Consider the following 20,386-nt stretch of genomic DNA (forward strand, 5'->3'; position numbering starts at 1 on the left):
TAAGGTTATTTTTATTACAACATATTGTATATATATTTCAACACTTGCTTAAGGTATTATATACCTATACAGTTTATTTAAAAATATGAGGTAAAATTATAGTTTTTGAAAGTTATTATTGTAAACTATTTAGGATAATCTAGAAACATAGGTTAGTAGTCATTTTTAACAATCAAATTTGTAGATATGTTAGGTATGCTTTCAGGATCATATAGAAACATATGTTAGATAAAGGGTCTACAAATACTTCAAAGACCTATAGGATATGGCATTTAAAATGTTTTGTTAATCTAAGGTTTTTTCATGACAGTGAAATACATCTGCTCCTGGCAGCACAAATTTACTTCAGAGATGATGGGCATCAAAGAAATTCCTTATGGAGTTTGCTTTCATTGTGGCAAGGTTAGCCACTGGGCAAAGAAACTGCTCTTGCCTTTGACAATGTGCTGTGCAGACTGGACATGCAGGACACACGGGGAAAAGACTGTTGAACTTTGCCAAAACAAAGTAGGAAGGTCCTTCAAAATTCCTGCTTCACAGAAGAGTCTGTCGGATATTCTGAAAGACACAGCAGAAAGCGCACTGACAAACTTTGGCAATAGAAGGCAAGACAGTCCTTCAGATTTACTGCTTCACTGAGAAGTTTGCCAGAAATTCTGGGCCTGTAGGCTGAAGATGGATTTCAGAGGACCTTTGGGTGACTGTCTAGACAGCAAATGTCTCTGTTGTTAGATAATATTACATCCTCTGGGTCCTTGATAGAGTTGAAGACTAGATAGTTATAGTTACAGTTTTCCTTAGTTATATTAGAAAGTAAGTTAGGTGTAAAACTTTGAATTCACGGCCGGGCGGTGGTGGCGCATGCCTTTAATCCCAGCACTCGGGAGGCAGAGGCAGGCGGATCTCTGTGAGTTTGAGGCCAGCCTGGACTACCAAGTGAGTCCCAGGAGAGGCGCAAAGCTACACAGAGAAACCCTGTCTCGAAAAACCACTAAAACAACTTTGAATTCACTAAGATAGGATAGATAATGCATTATTTTCTCTGAATATGCTAACTACAAATGGGCAGAATATTGTAAATATGATTGCTGTTTTTGTTGTGTGTAGTTTACTATGTTAAAGTTAAAACCTTTCTTTTTATTTAGCCAAAAGGGGGAAATGTTGTAGAATATTATTTTAAGATGTGTTACTTTTATGTTGCATTTGTTTAACTCTGTGAAGCTGTGTTGCTGTGCTTGTCTAAAACACCAAATGGTCTAATAAAGAGCTGAACAGCCAATAGCAAGGCAGAAGAAAGGATAGGTGGGGCTGGCAGGCAGAGAGGTTATATAGAAGGAGAAATCTGGGAGAAGGGAGAAAGAAGCAGCGAGAGAAGGAGAGGAGGACTACAGGGGCCAACCACACAGCCACACAGCCAACCATGGAGTAAGAGTGAAAGTAAGATATACAGGAGTAAGAAAAGGAAAAAGCCTAGAGGCAAAAGGTAGAAGGGATAATTTAAGTTAAGAAAAGCTAGCAAGAACAAGCCAAGCTAAGGCTGGGCATTTATAAGTGAGAATAAACCTCTGTGTGTGTGATTTATTTAGGAACTTGGTGATGGGCCCTACAAAGAGCAAAAACAACCAACAACAACCCTACATTTTGAATTTTGACATCACAATTTTCATCTTTTTACCTTTATTATGTCCTGATAATTTTTATAATTGTGACAGTTTTTGTAATTGTGACCTTTAAAAATCATTTATTGCAGAGGAGCACTGAATTATATCCCCAGGCCCTATTTCTCACTCATTGCTATCAATGTGAGAAGTAAGAACTCAGCCTCTCAGTGACAAGTGATGGAAATTAGTACTTTTCTGGATGTGTAACTACTGAGATGGAGTCCAGATGAAATAGAACCCTGACCTTAACAGCAAAGATAGTGAGGTTAAATGAGTCATCAAACCTCCCGCCAAAGGGGGACAGGAGGAGGCAGCTTTACAAGATAAATAGGTATTTAGGAAACATAGCTTTTAAATCATGAACATTCTCAAAAGTATCTATGGCAGTGGTTCTCAACCTTTTAATGCTGTGACTCATTAATACAGTTCCTTATGTTGTAGTGACCCCCCAACCATAAAATTATGTCATTTCTACTTCATAACTGTAATTTTGTTGCTGTTATGAATCATAATGTCATTATCTTTGTTTTCTGATGATTTTAGTCAAACTCTACAAAAGGGTCATTGAACTGCCAAAGGGGTAGTGACCCACAGGCTGAAAACCACTGGTCTATAGTTTCTATAGGAATGTTTTCACATGGCAGTCCAGGGCTGGAACCAGATATGCGAAACTAGGATCCCCTTAAGTTGCTGTCACAGGAAACCTGTGACAGCCACCTGACCACTGTGGTGTGGCTCACAGAAAGAGAGCTCAGGTGCAGGCATAGGGGTTTGGCAAGGCTTTGCCCAGGGAGATACAGCTCTCAGAGGGTAGAAGGAAGGCCATGGGGACACAAGGATGGGGATGCAGGGTGTGATGCCTTCAAGATCCACTTGCGTCAGTATGGCCACTCTTGGGGGTGGTTGAAAGTCATAATAGTTTTTACCTGGGCTCATGAAATCAGTGATGAACTCTGCATCATAGATTCGCTTCCCAGGAATGATTTGTAGGGCCAGAGAGCTGAGGCAGGGTGGGCAGGATTCCAGTTGGTAAGACCTTTCACAAGGGAGTAGACTGTGGCTGGGGAGGACATGGCTTTTCCCATGCTGCTTATTTCCTCCAATCATCCACTCTTGCGCTCCCTATTGGCCACTTCTCTTGTCAATCATCCCTTCACTTCTCCTTTCACAATCGTGACCAAAAAACAGCTGCACATGAAGCTCACTACTGGTCCCCACACTTCACCACAGCTTTCTCTTCCTTCCTTCAGATGCAGAAGATCTGTTTGTCCATCAATAAGACTTGGCATCCCCACTATGACCACCTGTAGAGGCTCACAGCAGTCTCAGACTGTACCAGCAGGTAGCAGACAAATCTATGTTGGTAGTCAAATGCGAAGCCCAAAACCTTTGCAGAGAGAGACTCTAAGTGGTGTGTTAGGGCGTGTTGGGTCAGTAGCTTAAGGCTGACCCTGCAGAGTTCATCTGGAGACATTGATTGAGATGGTCTCTAGCCATAGGTGCCAGCACGTGGAGACTGTGTCAGCATGAGGAGTTCTAGGTGACCAATGTCTGAGTGTGTGAGGTCACTGTGGTGATATTTTATTTGTGCTCTAACAAATAAAGCTTGCCTGGAGATCAGAGTGGAGTTAACCACTAGAGGCCAGGCAGTGGTGGCACACACCTTTAATCCCAGCACTTGGGATCTTACGCTTTTGATCCTAGTACTTGGGAGGAGGAAACAGGCTGATATAAATGGCTGACAAGAGAGGAAGTGATAAGACATGGTGGAGACAGGAGCTTGGCCCTTACAGTCTGAAGATTCCTAGAGATAAGAAGTCTTTCTAGTGGCTGGCTGCTCTGCTTCTCTAATCTTTCAGCTCTCACCCTGATATCTGACTCTGGGTTTTTATTATTAAGACCAATTAGAATTCTTGCTACAGGTCACTTTAAATATCACTTCCCCTCTTTATAGCCAGTATTGTAGAGCACATGCACAGTATCCATATGGGCTAGTGTATTTGGAATTTATGCCTCCGTGTTTGTTGTGAGACTGTAAGAGTTTGTTTCTTTATGAGTCACTTTTTATTTAGTGCATGTACACTGACAATGTGTTCTCACATAGAATGAGAAAGGCTGAGATATCAACAGTGAGAGTAATGCTGGCGTGTCAATTTGACTGGAGTAAGAGATGCTAAAACATAGCTCTGTTTGTCTGTGGAGATGCTTCCACAGAAGGCTGGCATATGAGATGGTAGCTCAGGGACTGAGAAGGACAACTGCTTAAATGTGTGCAGTATCATGCCATAGGCTGGAGGTTTTTTTTTTCAGATTATATATATGTATATATAATTTATTTTACAACCAAACCACTGTTTCCCCTCCTTCCTCTTCCCCAGTCCCCCTCATCCTCTTCATCCCCCCATACATTCTTCTTCTGTTTCTATTTAGAGGAGGGCAGGCCTCCCATGGATATCAACCAAACATGCCACATCAAGTTGAAGGCTGGAAGAGTCAAACCAGTATGAGGAATAGGGTCCCAAAAGCAGACTACAGAATTAGGGACAGCCCCTGATCCCACTGTTAGGAGTCCAAGCAGACTCAAGCAAACCAAGCTACACAACCATAACATATATGTAGAGGGCCTAGATCAGTCCCATACAGGCCTCCCTGTTTGTTCATTCGGTCTCTGTGAGCTCCTATGAACCCAGGTTAGTTGATTCTGTAAGTTTTCTTGTGGTGTCCTTGGCCCCTCTGGATCCAACAATCCTGTTTTTATGTCAATACTGTGCAGTTATTACTATTGTTCTATAGTAGAGCTTGATATCAGGATGATGATACCTCCAAAGGTCTTTTATTGTACAGGATTGTTTTAGCTGTCCTAGGTTTTTCAGTTTTGCATCAATGTTCATGAGGGATATTGGTCTGTAATTCTCTTTCTTTGTTGAGTCTTTGTGTGGTTTGAGTATCAGGGTGAATGTGACCTCATAAAATGAACTTGGCAATGTTCCTTCTGTTTCTATTTTGTGGAATAATTTGGGAGTATTGGAATTAACTCTTCTTTGGAAATCTAGTAGAATTCTGTGCTAAAACTGTCTGGTCCTGGGCTTTTATTGTTTGGGAGACTTTTATGACTATTATTTCCTTAGGAATTGTAGGTCTATTTCAATGTTTATCTGATCTTGATTTAACTTTGGTAAGTGGTATCTATCAAGAAATTTGTCCATTTCTTTTAAATTTTCCAATTTTGTGAAGTATAAATTTTAGAAGCATGACCTAATGATTCTTTGGATTTCCTCAGTGTCTGACGTTAAGTCCCCCTTTTCATTTCTGATCTTATTTGGATATTCTCTCTCTGCCTTTTAGTTAGTTTGGATAAGGATTTGTCTAACTGGTTTTCTCAAAGAACCAATTCTTTGTTTCATTGATTTGTATTGTTCTTTGTTTCCATTTTATTGATCTCAATAAAATAGAGTTTGATTATTTTTTGCCATCTACTCTTGGGTGTTTGCTTATTTTTGTTCTAGAGCTTTCAGGTATGCTATTAAGTTACTAGTATGAAATCTCTCTAATTTCTTTATGAAGGCACTTAGTGCTATGAACTTTCCTTGTAGCACTGATTTCATAGTTCCCCATAAGTTTGGGTATGTTGCACATTCATTTTCATTGAATTCTAGGAAGTGTTCAGTTTCTTCCTTTATTTCTTCCTTGACCTAGTTTGCATTCAGTAGAGAGTTGTTCGGTTTCCATGAGTTTGTAGGCTTTCTGTTGTTGAAATCCAGTTTTAATCTGTGGTAGTCTGATAAGATACAGGGAGTTATTTCAACTTCCTTCTCTCTGTTGAGACTTGATTTGTGACTGAGTTTGTGGTCAGTTTTGGAGAAAGTTCTGTGAGTTGCTGATAAGATGGTATATTCTTTTGAGTTTGGGTGAAATGTTCTATAGATGTCTGTTAGGACTATTTGGTTTATAACATCTTGTTAACTTCAATATTTCTCTGTTAGGTTTTGGCGGGATGAGCTATCCATTGGTGAGAGTGGGGTATTGAAGTCTCACACTATTAATGTGTGATTTAAGCTTTAATGATGTTTCTTTTACAAATGTAGGTGCCCCTGTATGTAGGACATGGTTTTTCAGAATTGAAACATCATTTTGGTGAATTTTTTCTTTCATGAAATGTCTTTCTGCATCTCTATTGATTAATTTTGAAGTCTTTTTTTTTTTTTTTTTTTAGCTATTAGTTAGAATAGGTATACCAGCTTGCTTCTTGGGCCCATTTGCTTGGAAAAATCTTTTTCCAACCCTTTAACCTGAGATAATGTCTGTCTTTCATGTTGAAGTATGTTTCTGTATGCAGCAGAAGGATGGATCCTATTTTTGCCATCGTTCTGTTAGCCTGTGTCTTTTTATTGGGGGATCGAGCCCTTTGATATTGAAAGATATTAATGACCAATGTTTGTTAATTTCTGTTAATTTGTTGTTAGCAGTGATGGTGATAGTGTGTTGTGTTGTGTGTGTGTGTGTGTGTGTGTGTGTGAGAGAGAGAGGGAGAGAGAGAGGGAGAGGAGAGAGAGAGAGAGAGAGAAAGCTTTCCTTCTTTTGAATTTGCTGGTGTGAGGTTATTTATTTCCTGTCTTTTCATGGGTGTAGTTAACCTTCTTGGGTTGGAGTTTTCTTTTTAGCATCTTCTGTAGGGCTGGATTTATAGATAGATACTATTTAGATTTGACTTTGTCATGGAATATCTTGTTTTCTCCATCTATGGTGACTGAAAATTTTGCTGGGTATAGTAGTCTGGGCTGGCATCTGTGGTCTCTTAGAGTCTTCAAGACATCTGTCCAGACCTTTTTGGGTTTTAGAGTCTCCATTGAGAAGTCAGGTGTAATTCTAATAGGCCTGCCTTTATATGTTACTTGGTCTTTTTCCTTTGCAGCTTTTAATATTCTTTCTTTGTTCTGTATGTTTAGTATTTTGATTATTATGCAGAAGGGGACTTTTTTCCTGGTCTAATCTATTTTGGTATATAAGCTTCTTGTACCTTTATAGGCATCTCCTTCTTTATGTTAGGAAATTTTTCTTCTATGATTTTGTTTAAGATATTTTCTGAGACTTTGAGCTGAGTATCTTCTCCTTCTTCAGTCCTATCATTCTTAGGGTTTGGTCTTTTCATGGTGTCCCAGATTTCCTGGATGGTTTGTGTGAGGAACTTTTTATATTTAACATTTTCTTTGACTGTTGTATCAATTTCTCCTATCATATCTTCTATGTCTGAGATTCTGTCTTCCATCTCTTGTATTCTGTTGGTGATACTTGCATCTGTGGTTCCTGTTCTCATACCTTGATTTTTCATGTTCAGAATTCCCTTAGTTTGTGTTTTCTTTATTGCTTCTATTTTCATTTTTAGGTCTTGAAAAGTTTTATTCATTTCCTTTAGCTCTTTGTTTGCTTTTTCTTAACTTTCTTTATTGGAGTTATTAATTTCCTCCAATTGTGTATATTTTCCTGAATTTCCTTAAGGAATTAAGTCCCTCTTTAAGGAACTCAGTCATCTTCATAATGTTGGTTTTAAGGTCTTTTTCTCATGCTTCTGTTGTGTTGGAATGTTCAGGGTTTGTTGAGGTAGGATAGCTGGGTTCTGGTGGTGATATATTAACTTGGCTGTTGTTTCTTGTGTTCTTAAACTGGCATCTGGAATCTGGATTTGGGATAATTAAAGGTCTAGGTACCAATTTCTGAGTTTGTCTTTGTTGGATAAGGGCTTTGTTCCTTGGTTTATGTTTCCTCTTTGGTCTTCTGGTCTGTGTGACCTGGGCTTATGCCAGTCTGTTTGGTCTTTATTAGAGCAGAGATTCTTCACCCAACTTGGAGGCTGGGCCAAGGCAACTCAGAGAGCACAGGACTTGTGATGGGGGGGTGCCAAGATACTGAGAGAGTGGGGGAGTTTTGTGGGCAGACAGTCTACCTGGATTTCTCCCAGTCTGTGTGATCTCTACCCCAGTTGGGGGCTGGGCTTTTGGTGGATGGGCTGGTCTCTGGTAGAGCAAGGGAGTCCCTGCCACAGTTGGAGGCTCTGACTAGGAGGGTGGGGGACTGGGGATAGAGTGGGCAGAGGCAGAGAGAGTGGGTGAGTTGTTGGTCAGGCAGCCTAACCCGGACTTTTTCCAGTTTTCTTGGTCTCTGGTAGAGCAAGGAGTCTGCCCCGGTTGAAGGCTGGGCCACAGCGAGTAGAAGGGCATGGGACTAGAGATAGAGTGTGGGGGGGTGCTGACATAGTGAGAGAGTAGGGAGGTTGGGGGACAGGAAGCCTACCTGGACTTCTCCCAGTCTTCAAGGTCTCCAGGAGAGTGGGAAGTCTGGACTGGAGGCCCTTATGGAAGAAAGTAGGAAGCACAGAGTGATGTGCTCTGCAAGCCCTTCTTCTCGGTGTCTGTTGCTGCTACAGCCTCTCCACTGACACAGACTCCATTCCAGGGACTCTGTGTGAGTCCCTTCAGTGTGGGCTGATGAGGGGTCCAGATTCTCAGAATAAGCAGCTAAGCTGTTCTCTGCCTCCCCAGTGCGCACATGACCATTGCTGGACTCAGCCCTGTGGTGTAAGCAATCTGTTAACCCCTGTCCCCCCCCCTTCTAATTATTCACATAGGTGCCCCTGGTTCTGTTACTCAAGGGAAGCCCTGGTCACACAGCCAGTCACATGTTCAGGAATCTATCTTCCAGAACCACTAAGAGAAGATGTATAAGATACATATAGGATATGCAGGATTATCTTATATGTATTATTATAATGTAGGATAATGTTGTTCCAGGCACCAGAGCCAGTTGAACCAATGGGGAGGGAAGACATGGGGTGCAGTGAGGGAATCCCTGCATCCATTGGGAGATGGACTTGGTGATGTCAATGGTTTCTTTAGACATAAGGTCTTCATTGGTTCGGCTACAGCAAGAGGAGGTAGATCTGGGTCTCTCCTCCTCACTTCCTGTTCCCGTTTTTCTTGCCCTTGCCCTCCATGGAGAAGAAGATCAAGTTTATGTCAATGGCAGAAGCCTTCCCACCACAGCTGCTGTGTCCATGTGTGGCCTCTGTGTCTCCTCTCTGCTTATATTGGAAGCTGTGTGTGATGGCACCATCTCTCACCTAATACAGCAACTGCAGGACCTGACCAAGGATAACAGCTGTGTTGTGGCCCTGGGAGTGAGCCTGTCTGGCTATCAGAGTGGAATGATGGAAAACCTGCAGAGCCCCGAGAGGCACCCCTTGCCTCAGCCTTGCTGAAGGAGACAAATGAATCTGGCATAAGCCTGAGAGTCTTCCAGCCTATGTGGAGGTCCCAGGAAGATGAGGGAGAAGGGGAGACCTCTGAGGATGAGATGATTCTGTCTTGGCAGGAGTGAGAAGTGCATCCTCATGCCCCATTAAACTGCAGGGAGACAGAGACACAGGTCACACAGTGCCCAGGAGGGAGGGCACTACCTCCAGAGGAAAGTGCCTCAGCCTGGCTGCAGGGGGGTATTGATAGACGCTGAATTTAAATAGGGCAGTCTGACCTGCTGGTTCTGTTTTATTGTTGTTTTGTTTTGTTTTTTTGTTTTGTTTTGTTTTGTTTTGGCCAGCTTGGTCTACAGAGAGAGTTCCAGGACAGCTAGAGCTGTTACAGAGAAACCTTGTCTTAAAAAAACCAAACTAAAAAAGAAAATGTGTGTGTGTGTGTGTGTGTGTGTGTTTACAATTCTGACCTGTGCCAAGTCTCTGCTCTGCAGGTGGCAGGGAGGTGAGTACATCAAGGTGAACAGATGAATAGAGACTCACAATTTCCACAGAGAGAGAGGATGTACAAGGGTACTTAAGTACAGAACCAGCAGGATGCGAATCAGGCATGTGTATATAACGTGTTAGGCCATTATATTTGGACTCCTGGGGCAGTCACAATCCAAGGCTGGCTGAAGCATGGAGCCCCTGGAGAAGCCGAGGCGGAGATGATGAAGCTAGGTGAGTTCGGGTTTCCACGCTATCCAGTACACACCCTTTCTTCTTGCTTCGTTTATATAATGTTGCCTTTTTAAAAAATGTGCTGTTCAGACCTAGTTTAAAACCCTGGCTAGCGATGGTTCTGTTTCCTTCACCGAACCTCTGATTAAGTCCACACCCCAACCCCTGTCCTTATCTGGCTTTCCCACTCCTGACTACACCAACCTTAACTCCTCAGGGGCGGAGTAGCAGACATCGAATCACCACACCATGCCCGAACCCCCAGAAGCCGGGCAAATCTGCTGTACACGCTGTCGGTAATGCATGTCTGATAGCCCCAGCGTCCCACTACCCCGTCCTAAGGGTTTTCCTCCACCGATGGCCCTTCTCCACTGACCACCCCAGCGTCCTCACCCGGATCTGTTCTTTCCTTGTCCTGACGCAAGTGAACAAGAGTTTCCCCTTAGGTTTTGCAGGACCCTTTTCTTAGGATTGTTGCCCTCTGCTGGCCATATCTAGAATCACAGCTGTGGAGTCCCAGCGCCCACGCAGCTGCAGGGCCTTTCCCTGGTCTTCAAACTACTCATTTTTAGTATTTCACACTTTATTCCACATTGAAATATGAAATAGTGACACATGAGCACACAGTTACCATATATAACAACAATAATTGAAATATGAAATAGTGACACATGAGCGCACAGTTACCATATATAACAATAATAAAATAAAAACAATAATTCTAATAATAAATACTACACATTATTGTCATTAGACACAGACTTGGGATTTATCTTTAAATCTTTTAGCAAATGCCTGTAGGCTTAATTCATGCATGATGTATCTGTTCAGATTAAATCTTGTTTGCATCATGTAAAGTTTACTCATAAAAATGACGTATTAGAATAGACGGAGAAGGAAGAATTACTTCCAGACGAACAGAAGTTAAGGGAACTCCCGAGAACCAACCAGCACGACAGAATATTCTTACAAGAATACTGACCAGGAAGGAGCCAGGGAGACAGTTTCTCACAAATACATGGCACAATGCAACCCATGAAAGCAGTAGAAGGACAGAGGAGGATCGGGAAATAACCAGTCATATCTGGCACGGCAGACCGGAAAGCAGCCAACATCAACTACCAGAGAAGGGAGAAAAGTAATAGCAACCAGTCGATCAGAGCAACAAACAACAACATCCCAGCAGTAGCAAACTCTTCTCAGTTCCAACCTTGAGTGCAAATAGCCTTAACTCACCAATTACCAGATACAGACTAATTAGATTAGGAAGCATGGTCAAGAAACACGTGAGCGCGCGGGTTTGAAGGGCATCTATAAACCGAGGTGCAAACAGCAGGGCACCACAGGAGAGTGGAAGGTCGGAACTCAAAGCTAAGCAAGTGGAAGCCGCCCGCAAGCTGGGAGAGCCGTTCTTATAAATGATACCAGAGGTTTTGAAGCTAATTATGAGAGTGAAAGGGATCTGTTACATATCCGTAAAGGGAATGGAGTTCGCACAGACACCTGCAGGACTTTCTGCCCAGGAGATGGGAACACACATTCTTCCCAATGGCACACAGAACCTTCTGTAAAATTGATGGCATTATAGGCCACAAAGCAAACTTTAATAAGTAAAAAAGGCACAATTTCCTGCATCCTAAAGGTTCCATGACTTTTCAAAACAGTGCCACTGTCGGAGGATCAAGTGTGAGCCTGAGGGGACACTTCATAGTCAAATTGTAAGAGCTACTATCTATTCACTAGAGATCACAGTAGATTCCTATCACAGTCACCAAATTCAACAGAATTGCAGGATACAAAGTCAACACATGATAACTAGTAGGATTTGTAGACTCTCTCAATGAACAATGGAAAAAATAAGAAAACAATGCCATTTACAACAATTTTTACAATGAAGCAGAAGATTTCTGCACTGGTAACTAAAGGACTCATTTGATGCAAATTAATGAGGACGGACAAATACAGACATCCATATTCATGCCTGGAAGACTTGATGTTGTTTAAATCTTGACGCTCCTCAACATGTTGACACATGAAATGAAATTCCTGGTGAAAATCACAGTGGAGTTTACCAGAAGTAGAAAAAGACATGCTAAATTACGTGGACATTATGCTGGCTGGTCTTATGTCAGGAGGGAACCTCAACTGAGAAAATGCCTCCATAAGATCTGGCTATAAGGTATTTTCTTAATCCATGATTGATGGGGGGGCCCAGTCCATTGTGAGTGGGGCTACCCCTGGGCTGGTGATCCTAGGTTCTTTAAGAAAGCAGACTGAGTAAGCCATGGGAGGCAAGCCAGTAAGCATCACCCACCCCTCCATGGCCTCTGCATCAGCTCCTGCCTCCAACTTCCTGCTCTGCTTGAGTTCCTGTCGTGACTTCCTTCAGTGATGAACACTGATATGGAAGTGTAAGCTAAATAAAGCCTTTCCTCTCCAACTTGCATTTTTTGTCATGGTGTTTCATCACAGCAATAGAAACCCTAACTAAGACAGATGTCTTAAGGGATCCTAGATAACTGTTGTGGAAAATTGAGGGGGGTGGAGCCTTGCTGGAAGAAGTGGGTCATTGGGAACAGGCCTTGAAGTTTGGCCATCCAGTTGTCCCAATTCCTGTCTGTTTGCTGCTTCCTGATTTTAGATGCAGTATGAACAGTCCCCCTAGTGTTCCTGTGGCTGTACTCTGTCCCCCATGATGTCACCCTGAACTTTAAGTCTAAGTAAATTCTTCCTTCCTTAAGTGGATTTTGTTGGATGTTTCTCACTTCAGATGAAAGCAACAAGAAAAACAGCTAATTCAGAATCCCATTTCAGTTGGCTGATAATAGAGATGTTCCCAGTTTCCATTTGTATTCTTCTCTTGCTTTTGATCACAATGGGAAAGGTTTCAGTCTTACACCACTGAGGGACACATTGGCTATGGATGTCCATACACAGTCATACTTCCAGTGTTCTATCTATTTTATCTTATTTCTAATTGTTTCATTGATTTTTATCCCTTGCTGTTTATCGTGTATTGAGATATGGTGCTTATATGTGTCATAGTAGATACGTGAAGGTCAGTTCTCTCCTTCCACTTGTGGGTCCCAGGAATCAAACACATGGCATCAGGCTCAGCAAAGGTTCATTTGCCTGCTTAGCAATTCTGCTGTCCTCATATTAATACTGAAAGGATAGCTTTTTGTTGTTGTTGTTGTTGTTGTTTACTCTTTGGTTTTTTTGGGGGCCTGCCACCTAGCTCCCAAATAAATACACAGAGTCTTATTATCACTTATAAATGTCTGGCCTTAGCTTGACTTATTTTTAGCAGCTTTTCTTAAATTATCCCCTCTGGGTTTTTATCTTTCTATATACTTTTCTTTACTTCTTACGCTGTGGTTTGCTGTGTAGCTGGGTGACTGGACCCAGGTGTCCTCTCCTTTTCTTTTCTTGCTCCTCCTTCTCTTTTTCTCCTTCCATTTTTTCTCTCTGCCTGCCAGCCCCATTTTTTTTCTTTCTCCTGTCTAGCTATTGGCCATTCAGCTCTTTATTAGAACAATCAGGTGTTTCAGGCAGGCAAAACAACACAGTTTCACAGAGTTAAACAAATACAATATAAAAGAATGCAACACATCTTTGCATCATTAAACAAATATTCCACAGCATAAAAGAATGTAACATACCTTTAATATTCCACAACAGCTTTTATGTTTTTTAATTTTTATTCTCTTTCTTACATTTATCTCACTATTTTATACACTTATTTTATTATTGGGGATTTTGTTGATTTTTATCCCTTGCTGTTTATTCTCTCCTTCCTTCAAAGTGTCCCTCTCTGTCCTTTACTTTGCTTCTTCTGTGCTTTCTCCACTCTTGCTATCTTAGTCAGGTACCTAGTTCTACATTTACCCTAAACAACTTTCAACATCGCAGCACAGTTTTCATTATTGTTTACCATTTGTGTTCTATAGTTATTGATAATATGTTACTATGATGTAATTAGTGTATTTTTATATATTGTTCAACTTAATATTGTTACTGTTGTGGTAATTTTCTTTCTTTTCTCTGGTTGATACTGGGAGTTGAGTCCTTAAGGGGAGACTCCTTGATAAGAAGATACTTAAAACCTGGAGATAACCAAGCCAAAAGATATGCAAATCATCACACAATAAAACAAGAAACAAACAAAAAAAAACAAGACTTCTCAAAAAGATCTTAATTCCTCCGTTACTGAAGTGTGTAAAATGCCAGAAGAATTACAAAAGTTACATGAAAACTAAAAATTAGCAAGTTATTCCAAAGAGGATATAAAGAAAAGAAGAATGAATGAAGTAAAGAAATCAATTCAGGATCTAGTTGAGAAAGTTAGAAACGCATGAAAAAGCCAGCAACATAGATGAAGAAGTCAGCACAAGGAACCAAGAATTTGCCACCATCGATGAAGATGTCAGAACCACAGATGAAGAAGTCAGCACTGTGGATGAAGATGTCAACATTATGGGTGAAGTCATCACCATCAATGATAAAGAAGTCAGCAGCATGGATGAAGTCAGCACCATGGATAAAGAAGTCATCATCACAGATGATGAATCAGCACCATGGATGAAGCAGCATCAGGATGACAAAGCCAGCACCATGGATAAAGAAGTCAGCACCATGGATGATGATGTCAGCACCATAGATAAAGAAGTCAGCACCATGGATGATGATGTCAGCACCATGGATGATGAGGTCAACACCGTGGATGATGAAGTCAGCACCATGACTAGAAATTCAGCAAGAAATGGAGATAAGGAAAAATTAAATAAATAGAAAAGTCAGAAGGTTCAATGAATTAAATAAAATAGTGAGAAGCATCACGAGTAGCTGAGATGAAGCAGAAGAAGGAGTATCAAGGAGAGAGGGAAAGGTCAGGAGACAGAACATTCAAACATCAATAAAGGAAGAAGGCTGGAGAGATGGTTCAGTTACTAAGACACTCGCTGCTCTTGCACATGATCTGGTTTGGTTTCCAGCACCCACATTAGGCAGCTCACAACCACCTGTTCCTGGGGACCTGATGCCTTCTTCTGTCTTCCACATACATGAGGCACACACACACACACACACACACACACACACACACACACACACACACACACACACGAAACAAATATGAAATACTGAAATAACCAAAAATTTAAAGAAAGAAATGAAATAAGGAGCATGACTGCCACTCTCCAGCACTCTTGGATATGAGAAGTGACAGAACATAAGAATCCGTGAGGTAGAAGAAACTAGTGCAGCCACTGTAGTAAACAGTAAGGGGCGTCTCTAAACACTGAAAACAGCATTGCCATATGACCCAGCTGTGGCTGTCCTGGGGCAAACCTGTGGGGATGAAGGCTCACATATCCATGTTTATTGTAGCACTACTCACAATAGATATTTAGAATCAGACTAGCTGCCTATCAACAGATGAATGGATAATGGCATGTGGTGTATACATTCTATGGAGCATTCAGCTGTAAAGAGTCATATCTTATCATATGTAGAAACTTTGATGCAATGGAAATTGTCACCTTGAGTGAAATGAGCTAGACTTAGACAGAAAAGCATCACCTCTCTTCTCATATGCAGGATCATTGGAAATAGAAGATAGACTGTTAAGTTAGTGAAAGGGGACCAAAGGGACAAAGGGGAGGAGGGAGGAGAAAGAGGACAGGAGAGGACACATGTGTTCAGAGCACAGTGTGTGCATGCATGTCTGGGCTGATCACAGTGAAATCCACAGATTCCCTGCAAAACGTACAACTGAATAATTATAATAAAAACCAAAAATACAAAATAAGAAAAATAGGGTGTCAAGAACACAATGCTTTTAGTTGTCCACTTAAACTCCCAAGCTGAGATTTTTTCTCAGAGAAGAAATGCAATTTCATTATGTCACCATGAGTGGGAAATTTTAAGTTGCATTAATGAATCATTTGTCACTGACAGTAAGTGGAAAATAATTAATTTGTTTTTTATTTTTCTTGCATGAAGTAACTGGTTCCCTTGGGGATCCACCTAAAACTTTTCTCTGTTAATGGGTTTTACAAAACTCAGTCATCTCCAGTCTGGATTTATGTCTAGATACCAACTTTATTTATTTTCATTTCAGGAAAATCCTGGTAAATATAAAGTTGAGATGAGTATGAAAGGAGATAAAGAGAATGAGGATAACTATTATGATAAAATCATGGGAGCTCGGGGAACAAGATCCATTTATTTGTGATTACAGCCGAGCAGCACATGGTACAGAGAGAAGAGAGACTCTGGGTGTGTTACACATGCCCTCTCATGCTGGCAGATGGTTGTGGTTCTGATGCTGCCTCCTTTATAGACAGAGCCAAGAAACTGGTCCTTTTCAGAAAATTTCATCTACACTTTGCCAACATTGAGCACAGACTGATGGATTTCCCAGCATCAGGGAGCTGAGCTGGTATGTCAACTGCCTTTCTCTGCCGAACTCATCCTCCTCATTCAAAGGCTATTCTCTCTCTCTCTCTCTCTCTCTCTCTCTCTCTCTCTCTCTCTCTCTCTCTCTCTCTCTCTCTGTGTGTGTGTGTGTGTGTGTGTGTGTGTGTGTGTGTGTATGTGTTCAAAAAACCTTGGGGGAGAGAGCAGTTTTTTAGAAAAATCTAGGAAAGCATTTTATGTGAAATTTCTTACAAGGAAGTAAGAAAACGGAGAACTCTGGCAGGACAAAGAGGAAACACAGCCTGTGCGAGTGAGTGGAGACAGGAGCCATGTTGAGGTGGGAGGGACGTAACTGAGTGAAAATTGGGCTCTGTGTCTTATGACTGACAGACTTCTATGCAGAAAATATTCCCAGAAGCATCATGTTTTATTGTTGTGTTGCTATGTCAACAAAAGCTAGCATTTTGCACCTGTGTTGTGTGATATTCTACACGTTACTGAGCCAGCTTAGACCTTTGAATTTCCGCACATTCAGAAACTTAATTCATATGTTCTTAAAGAGGTGTTTGCTTCTAAGTGTGCATTTGGGAAGAATGGCCCTGCAAAGACTATTTTACAATGTGCTTAATATAACAACAAAATCTTGATATTGAGATTCTGAAAGATAAATAGTACAGGCTTTCTTTTATATGCAGACTTTTGATTTAAATTTATATGTAATATATAGATGTACTTATGAAACTAGAAAGGGACCATGGACCATGGCAGGGGAGAAGAGATCTTCAGGCAGTGAGAGCAAAAGAGAAGGTAATGGAATGCATAAGGGTAAGGAAATGGGCAGGAGGAGGACTATGTGGGGAGGAGGGAGAGCAGACAGATGGGAGTGAGGGGCAGACAGATGGGAGTGAGGGGGTGTGGAGTGAGCAAGGAAGATAAGAGCAAAGTGTGTAGGAAAATGCCTGATGAAACACAGTGCACTGCATGCCAACTCAAGTATAACAAGAAAACTCTGTCTTTGAGACAACTATATTCTCTGAGACCATGACTAGAAATCTGAAAGCCAGAAGTCTGGGTGACTTAACTGTATTGTTTTTGCTAATCCTGACCTGGTTAACCAGTTTAAATACTACCTGTAGTATTCCATCTGTATAAACCCATTGTCTATATAGACTTGGAATGTTAAATTCCTTGTTTGGCTCAATGAACTTCGTAAATATCAATTACCAGCCTAATTGAAGGAGAATGGAATTATTTTCAACATTCCCATTTATACTCATGATGTCCGACAAGTCACTGTATCTTACTGAAGTTCCTGCTGGCTTTTAAGAGGCAGCTCATTCAAAGGTGCAGTTAGTGAACCACAGAGGGGTAGTCTGTGTGATATGATGTAGCAATGGCAAAATTATCTCTGTGGAACTACGAGATCGTGTGTAATTTCCCCAAAATGGTCAGTCATAGTTAGGGGAGTGGTGGGTTCCATTTGTGTCTGAAAGGGTCTCACAGAGAGGCCATCATTTAAATTTAGGACAGGCATCACCTTCAGCACTAAAGCAATGTGAAGGGAGCCGACCTGACCTAAGAGTTTTCATGTGGGGTCCTTTAATTTCTTCTCATTCGAACAGGGATGGCTCAGTAGCAGGCATGGGACCCCAGAACTCCAGCACCATCGCTGAGCTGGTCCTTGTGGGGTTTTCTGATCACCCCCAGACTGAGATTCCCCTCTTCCTCTTCTTCTCCCTGGTCTACCTAGCGAACTGTCTGGGGAACACGGCTGTCGTCACGTCAGTGGCTCTAGACTCCTCTCTGCAGACACCCATGTATTTCTTCCTCTGCCACCTGGCTTTCCTCAATGGACTCTTCAGCACAGTTGTGACTCCAAAGATGCTCTTCAATTTTCTTGCAAGCAGGAAGGTCATCTCTTACCCATTCTGCCTGGCTCAGACCTACCTCACTCTATTCTTGGAGTCAACCGAGTGCTTTCTCCTTGCAGTGATGGCCATAGATCGCTACGTGGCCATCTGCTATCCGCTGAGGTACCTTCTCATCATGAGCTGGGCGGTGTGTACAGCTCTGGCAGTGGCAGTCTGGGTCACAGGCTTTTGTGCCTCAGTTATACCTCTCTACATCGTAATCCTTCCACTCTGCGGTCCTTACGTTGTTGATTATCTTTTCTGTGAACTGCCTGTCCTTCTGCACATGTTCTGTGCAGACACATCTCTGCAGGAGGCCACGATGGCCATCGGAGGGGCTGGCACAGTGCTACTCCCTTTCCTCCTGATTGTCCTCTCCTACCTTCGCATCTTGGTGGCTGTGATAAGAATAGACTCAGTTGAGGGCAGAAAAAAGGCCTTTTCAACGTGTGCTTCACACTTGGCTGTGGTGACCATCTATTATGGAACAGGGCTGATCAGGTACTTGAGGCCCAAGTCCCTCTACTCCGCCGAGGGAGACAAGCTGATCTCTGTGTTCTATGCGGTCATCGGTCCAGCACTGAACCCGTTCATCTACAGTCTACGGAACAAGGAAGTGCAGAGTGCCATGAGGCGAGTGATTGAGAGGTACAAAAAAGGCACAAGAATCACATTCTAGAACCCTCAGGAGCTGAGCATTGTATTCATTTGCCTAAGAGGTTCATGCCCACATTCTGTGAGACTAAACCTCACCAGTAGCAATTTCCGCTTGCCAGAACTGCTGATGAAGAGACTCATATTTTGACAGATACCCTCCCCCCAAACTTTTTGTTTCATATTTGTCACTTCTATGGGAAAATATTGATGTGCATTAATAAGGAGTCAACATGTCATCTGTCAGCTCAATCAAATATGGATAAGATCTAAGAATATACATGAGCACATGAACTTCATGTCAACAATGTTGTCACTGACCGCTCTATTCTATAGTTCTCTCTCTCTCTCTCTCTCTCTCTCTCTCTCTCTCTCTCTCTCTCTCTCTCTCTCTCTGTGTGTGTGTGTGTGTGTGTGTGTGTGTGTGTGTGTGTGTGTGTGTGTTTCCCTCATTTTGGTTTTGTGAAACACTGGCTCACTCTGTACCTCAGGCTGGCCTTGGCTTCCTGAGGGCTGACATTGTTGATGTGTACCACCACACTTGGGGTGGCTCAACTTTCTTTCTATTCGTAAAACCTCACATTGTGACAAGTGCTGGGCTCCTGGTCCCTAATCAGCTGTGCTTTGTTGAGGAACTCAATCTCAAAGTAAATCCTAGCTCTTCCAGAATTAAAGGCAATGAAAATCACACAACATGCGTGTGATTCAATGTTACAAGATGAAACTATGTAAAAGTTACTAATGAGAGACATCTTGTGATGCTGAATATTGAATCCAAGATATTTTTGCGTGCAGGACTGCAACGATGAGCACATTTAAAGGAGCATAGACTTCCATCCTCATATTTATTTGTTTGTCTGTTTATTTAAATGTCCTCTGCTTTGGATTATTTTTAGAAAAAGTGTGTGCTTTCCTTAAATTTAAAATAGAAAGACACACTGCTTTTATGAAGCAGTATGATCCAAGTTAGGTTCCCAGCACCCACATCAGGTGGCTCACAGCGATCTGTCACTCTAGCTCCATAGGAACTGATGCCTCTTCCTGGTCCGTGTTGGTACAGCACTCACATGTGCACATCCACATCCGACAAACACACATGCACATGAATATAGATAGATAGATATGTATATATATTAAACTTAAAAGATATTCTTTTTAATTTATTTCATATGGATGATAGCTCAAAACAAGTAAGGATAAATGTTATTAACTTACTTATATGTACTTAAATAGATTGGTTATGATATATAAACAAGTACATATTTTAAAAGTCTATATATTGGTTGTTGTAATATTGCTAATTTTGGAGACAAAGTATACATTTAATTCCAGATTCAGCCATTCGTTTTGCAAAGATTTCTATTTGAAAAATCAGGAAAGTTGATATACATGTAGATAAGCATGTCATTTTAAAAGTAAACACTTGTTGTCATTATTCTGAAGACAAGATGTCCCCTTTCTACTGTCTTACTAATTGCTGTTGGCAGCTGATGCTTCCACGCTAGTGAATATCCCTTTTTATGGGTAGGCAGTGCATTCAGAATAGATCTTTTTTTAAAAAAATTTATTATTTATTTATTTTTACTTTATGTGCATTGGTGTTTTGCCTGCACATATATCTGTGTGAGGGTGTCAGCTCTCTGTAGGGAGCCGCTATTCAAAGATGGCGCTGGCTTCCTGGTAGCCTAGCTGTAAACAACTCCATATTTGGCAATGATGCACGAGTATGGTAATTGGCCTTATGTCCTCAGCCTATCCCGTGGCCCCCCGTGCTA

General features: G+C 41.6%; 1 protein-coding gene across 1 annotated transcript; it reads left to right on the top strand.

Annotated features, from left to right (window-relative positions):
• The first annotated feature begins 17,605 nt into the window (after positions 1-17,605).
• Positions 17,606-18,960, top strand: LOC114683011 (olfactory receptor 2A12-like). The gene has a single exon (XM_028857175.2). It carries the CDS (start codon positions 17,635-17,637, stop codon positions 18,634-18,636), a length of 1,002 nt encoding a protein of 333 aa, XP_028713008.2. The 5' UTR covers positions 17,606-17,634; the 3' UTR covers positions 18,637-18,960.
• Positions 18,961-20,386: the final 1,426 nt, after the last annotated feature.

Source organism: Peromyscus leucopus, chromosome 8b, assembly GCF_004664715.2.
Source record: "Peromyscus leucopus breed LL Stock chromosome 8b, UCI_PerLeu_2.1, whole genome shotgun sequence".
Classification (NCBI taxonomy): domain Eukaryota; kingdom Metazoa; phylum Chordata; class Mammalia; order Rodentia; family Cricetidae; genus Peromyscus; species Peromyscus leucopus.

Excerpts from the sequence above, each read along its gene's own strand:
- LOC114683011 (XM_028857175.2), top strand. The coding sequence starts at position 17,635 with ATGTGGGGTCCTTTAATTTCTTCTCATTCGAACAGGGATGGCTCAGTA.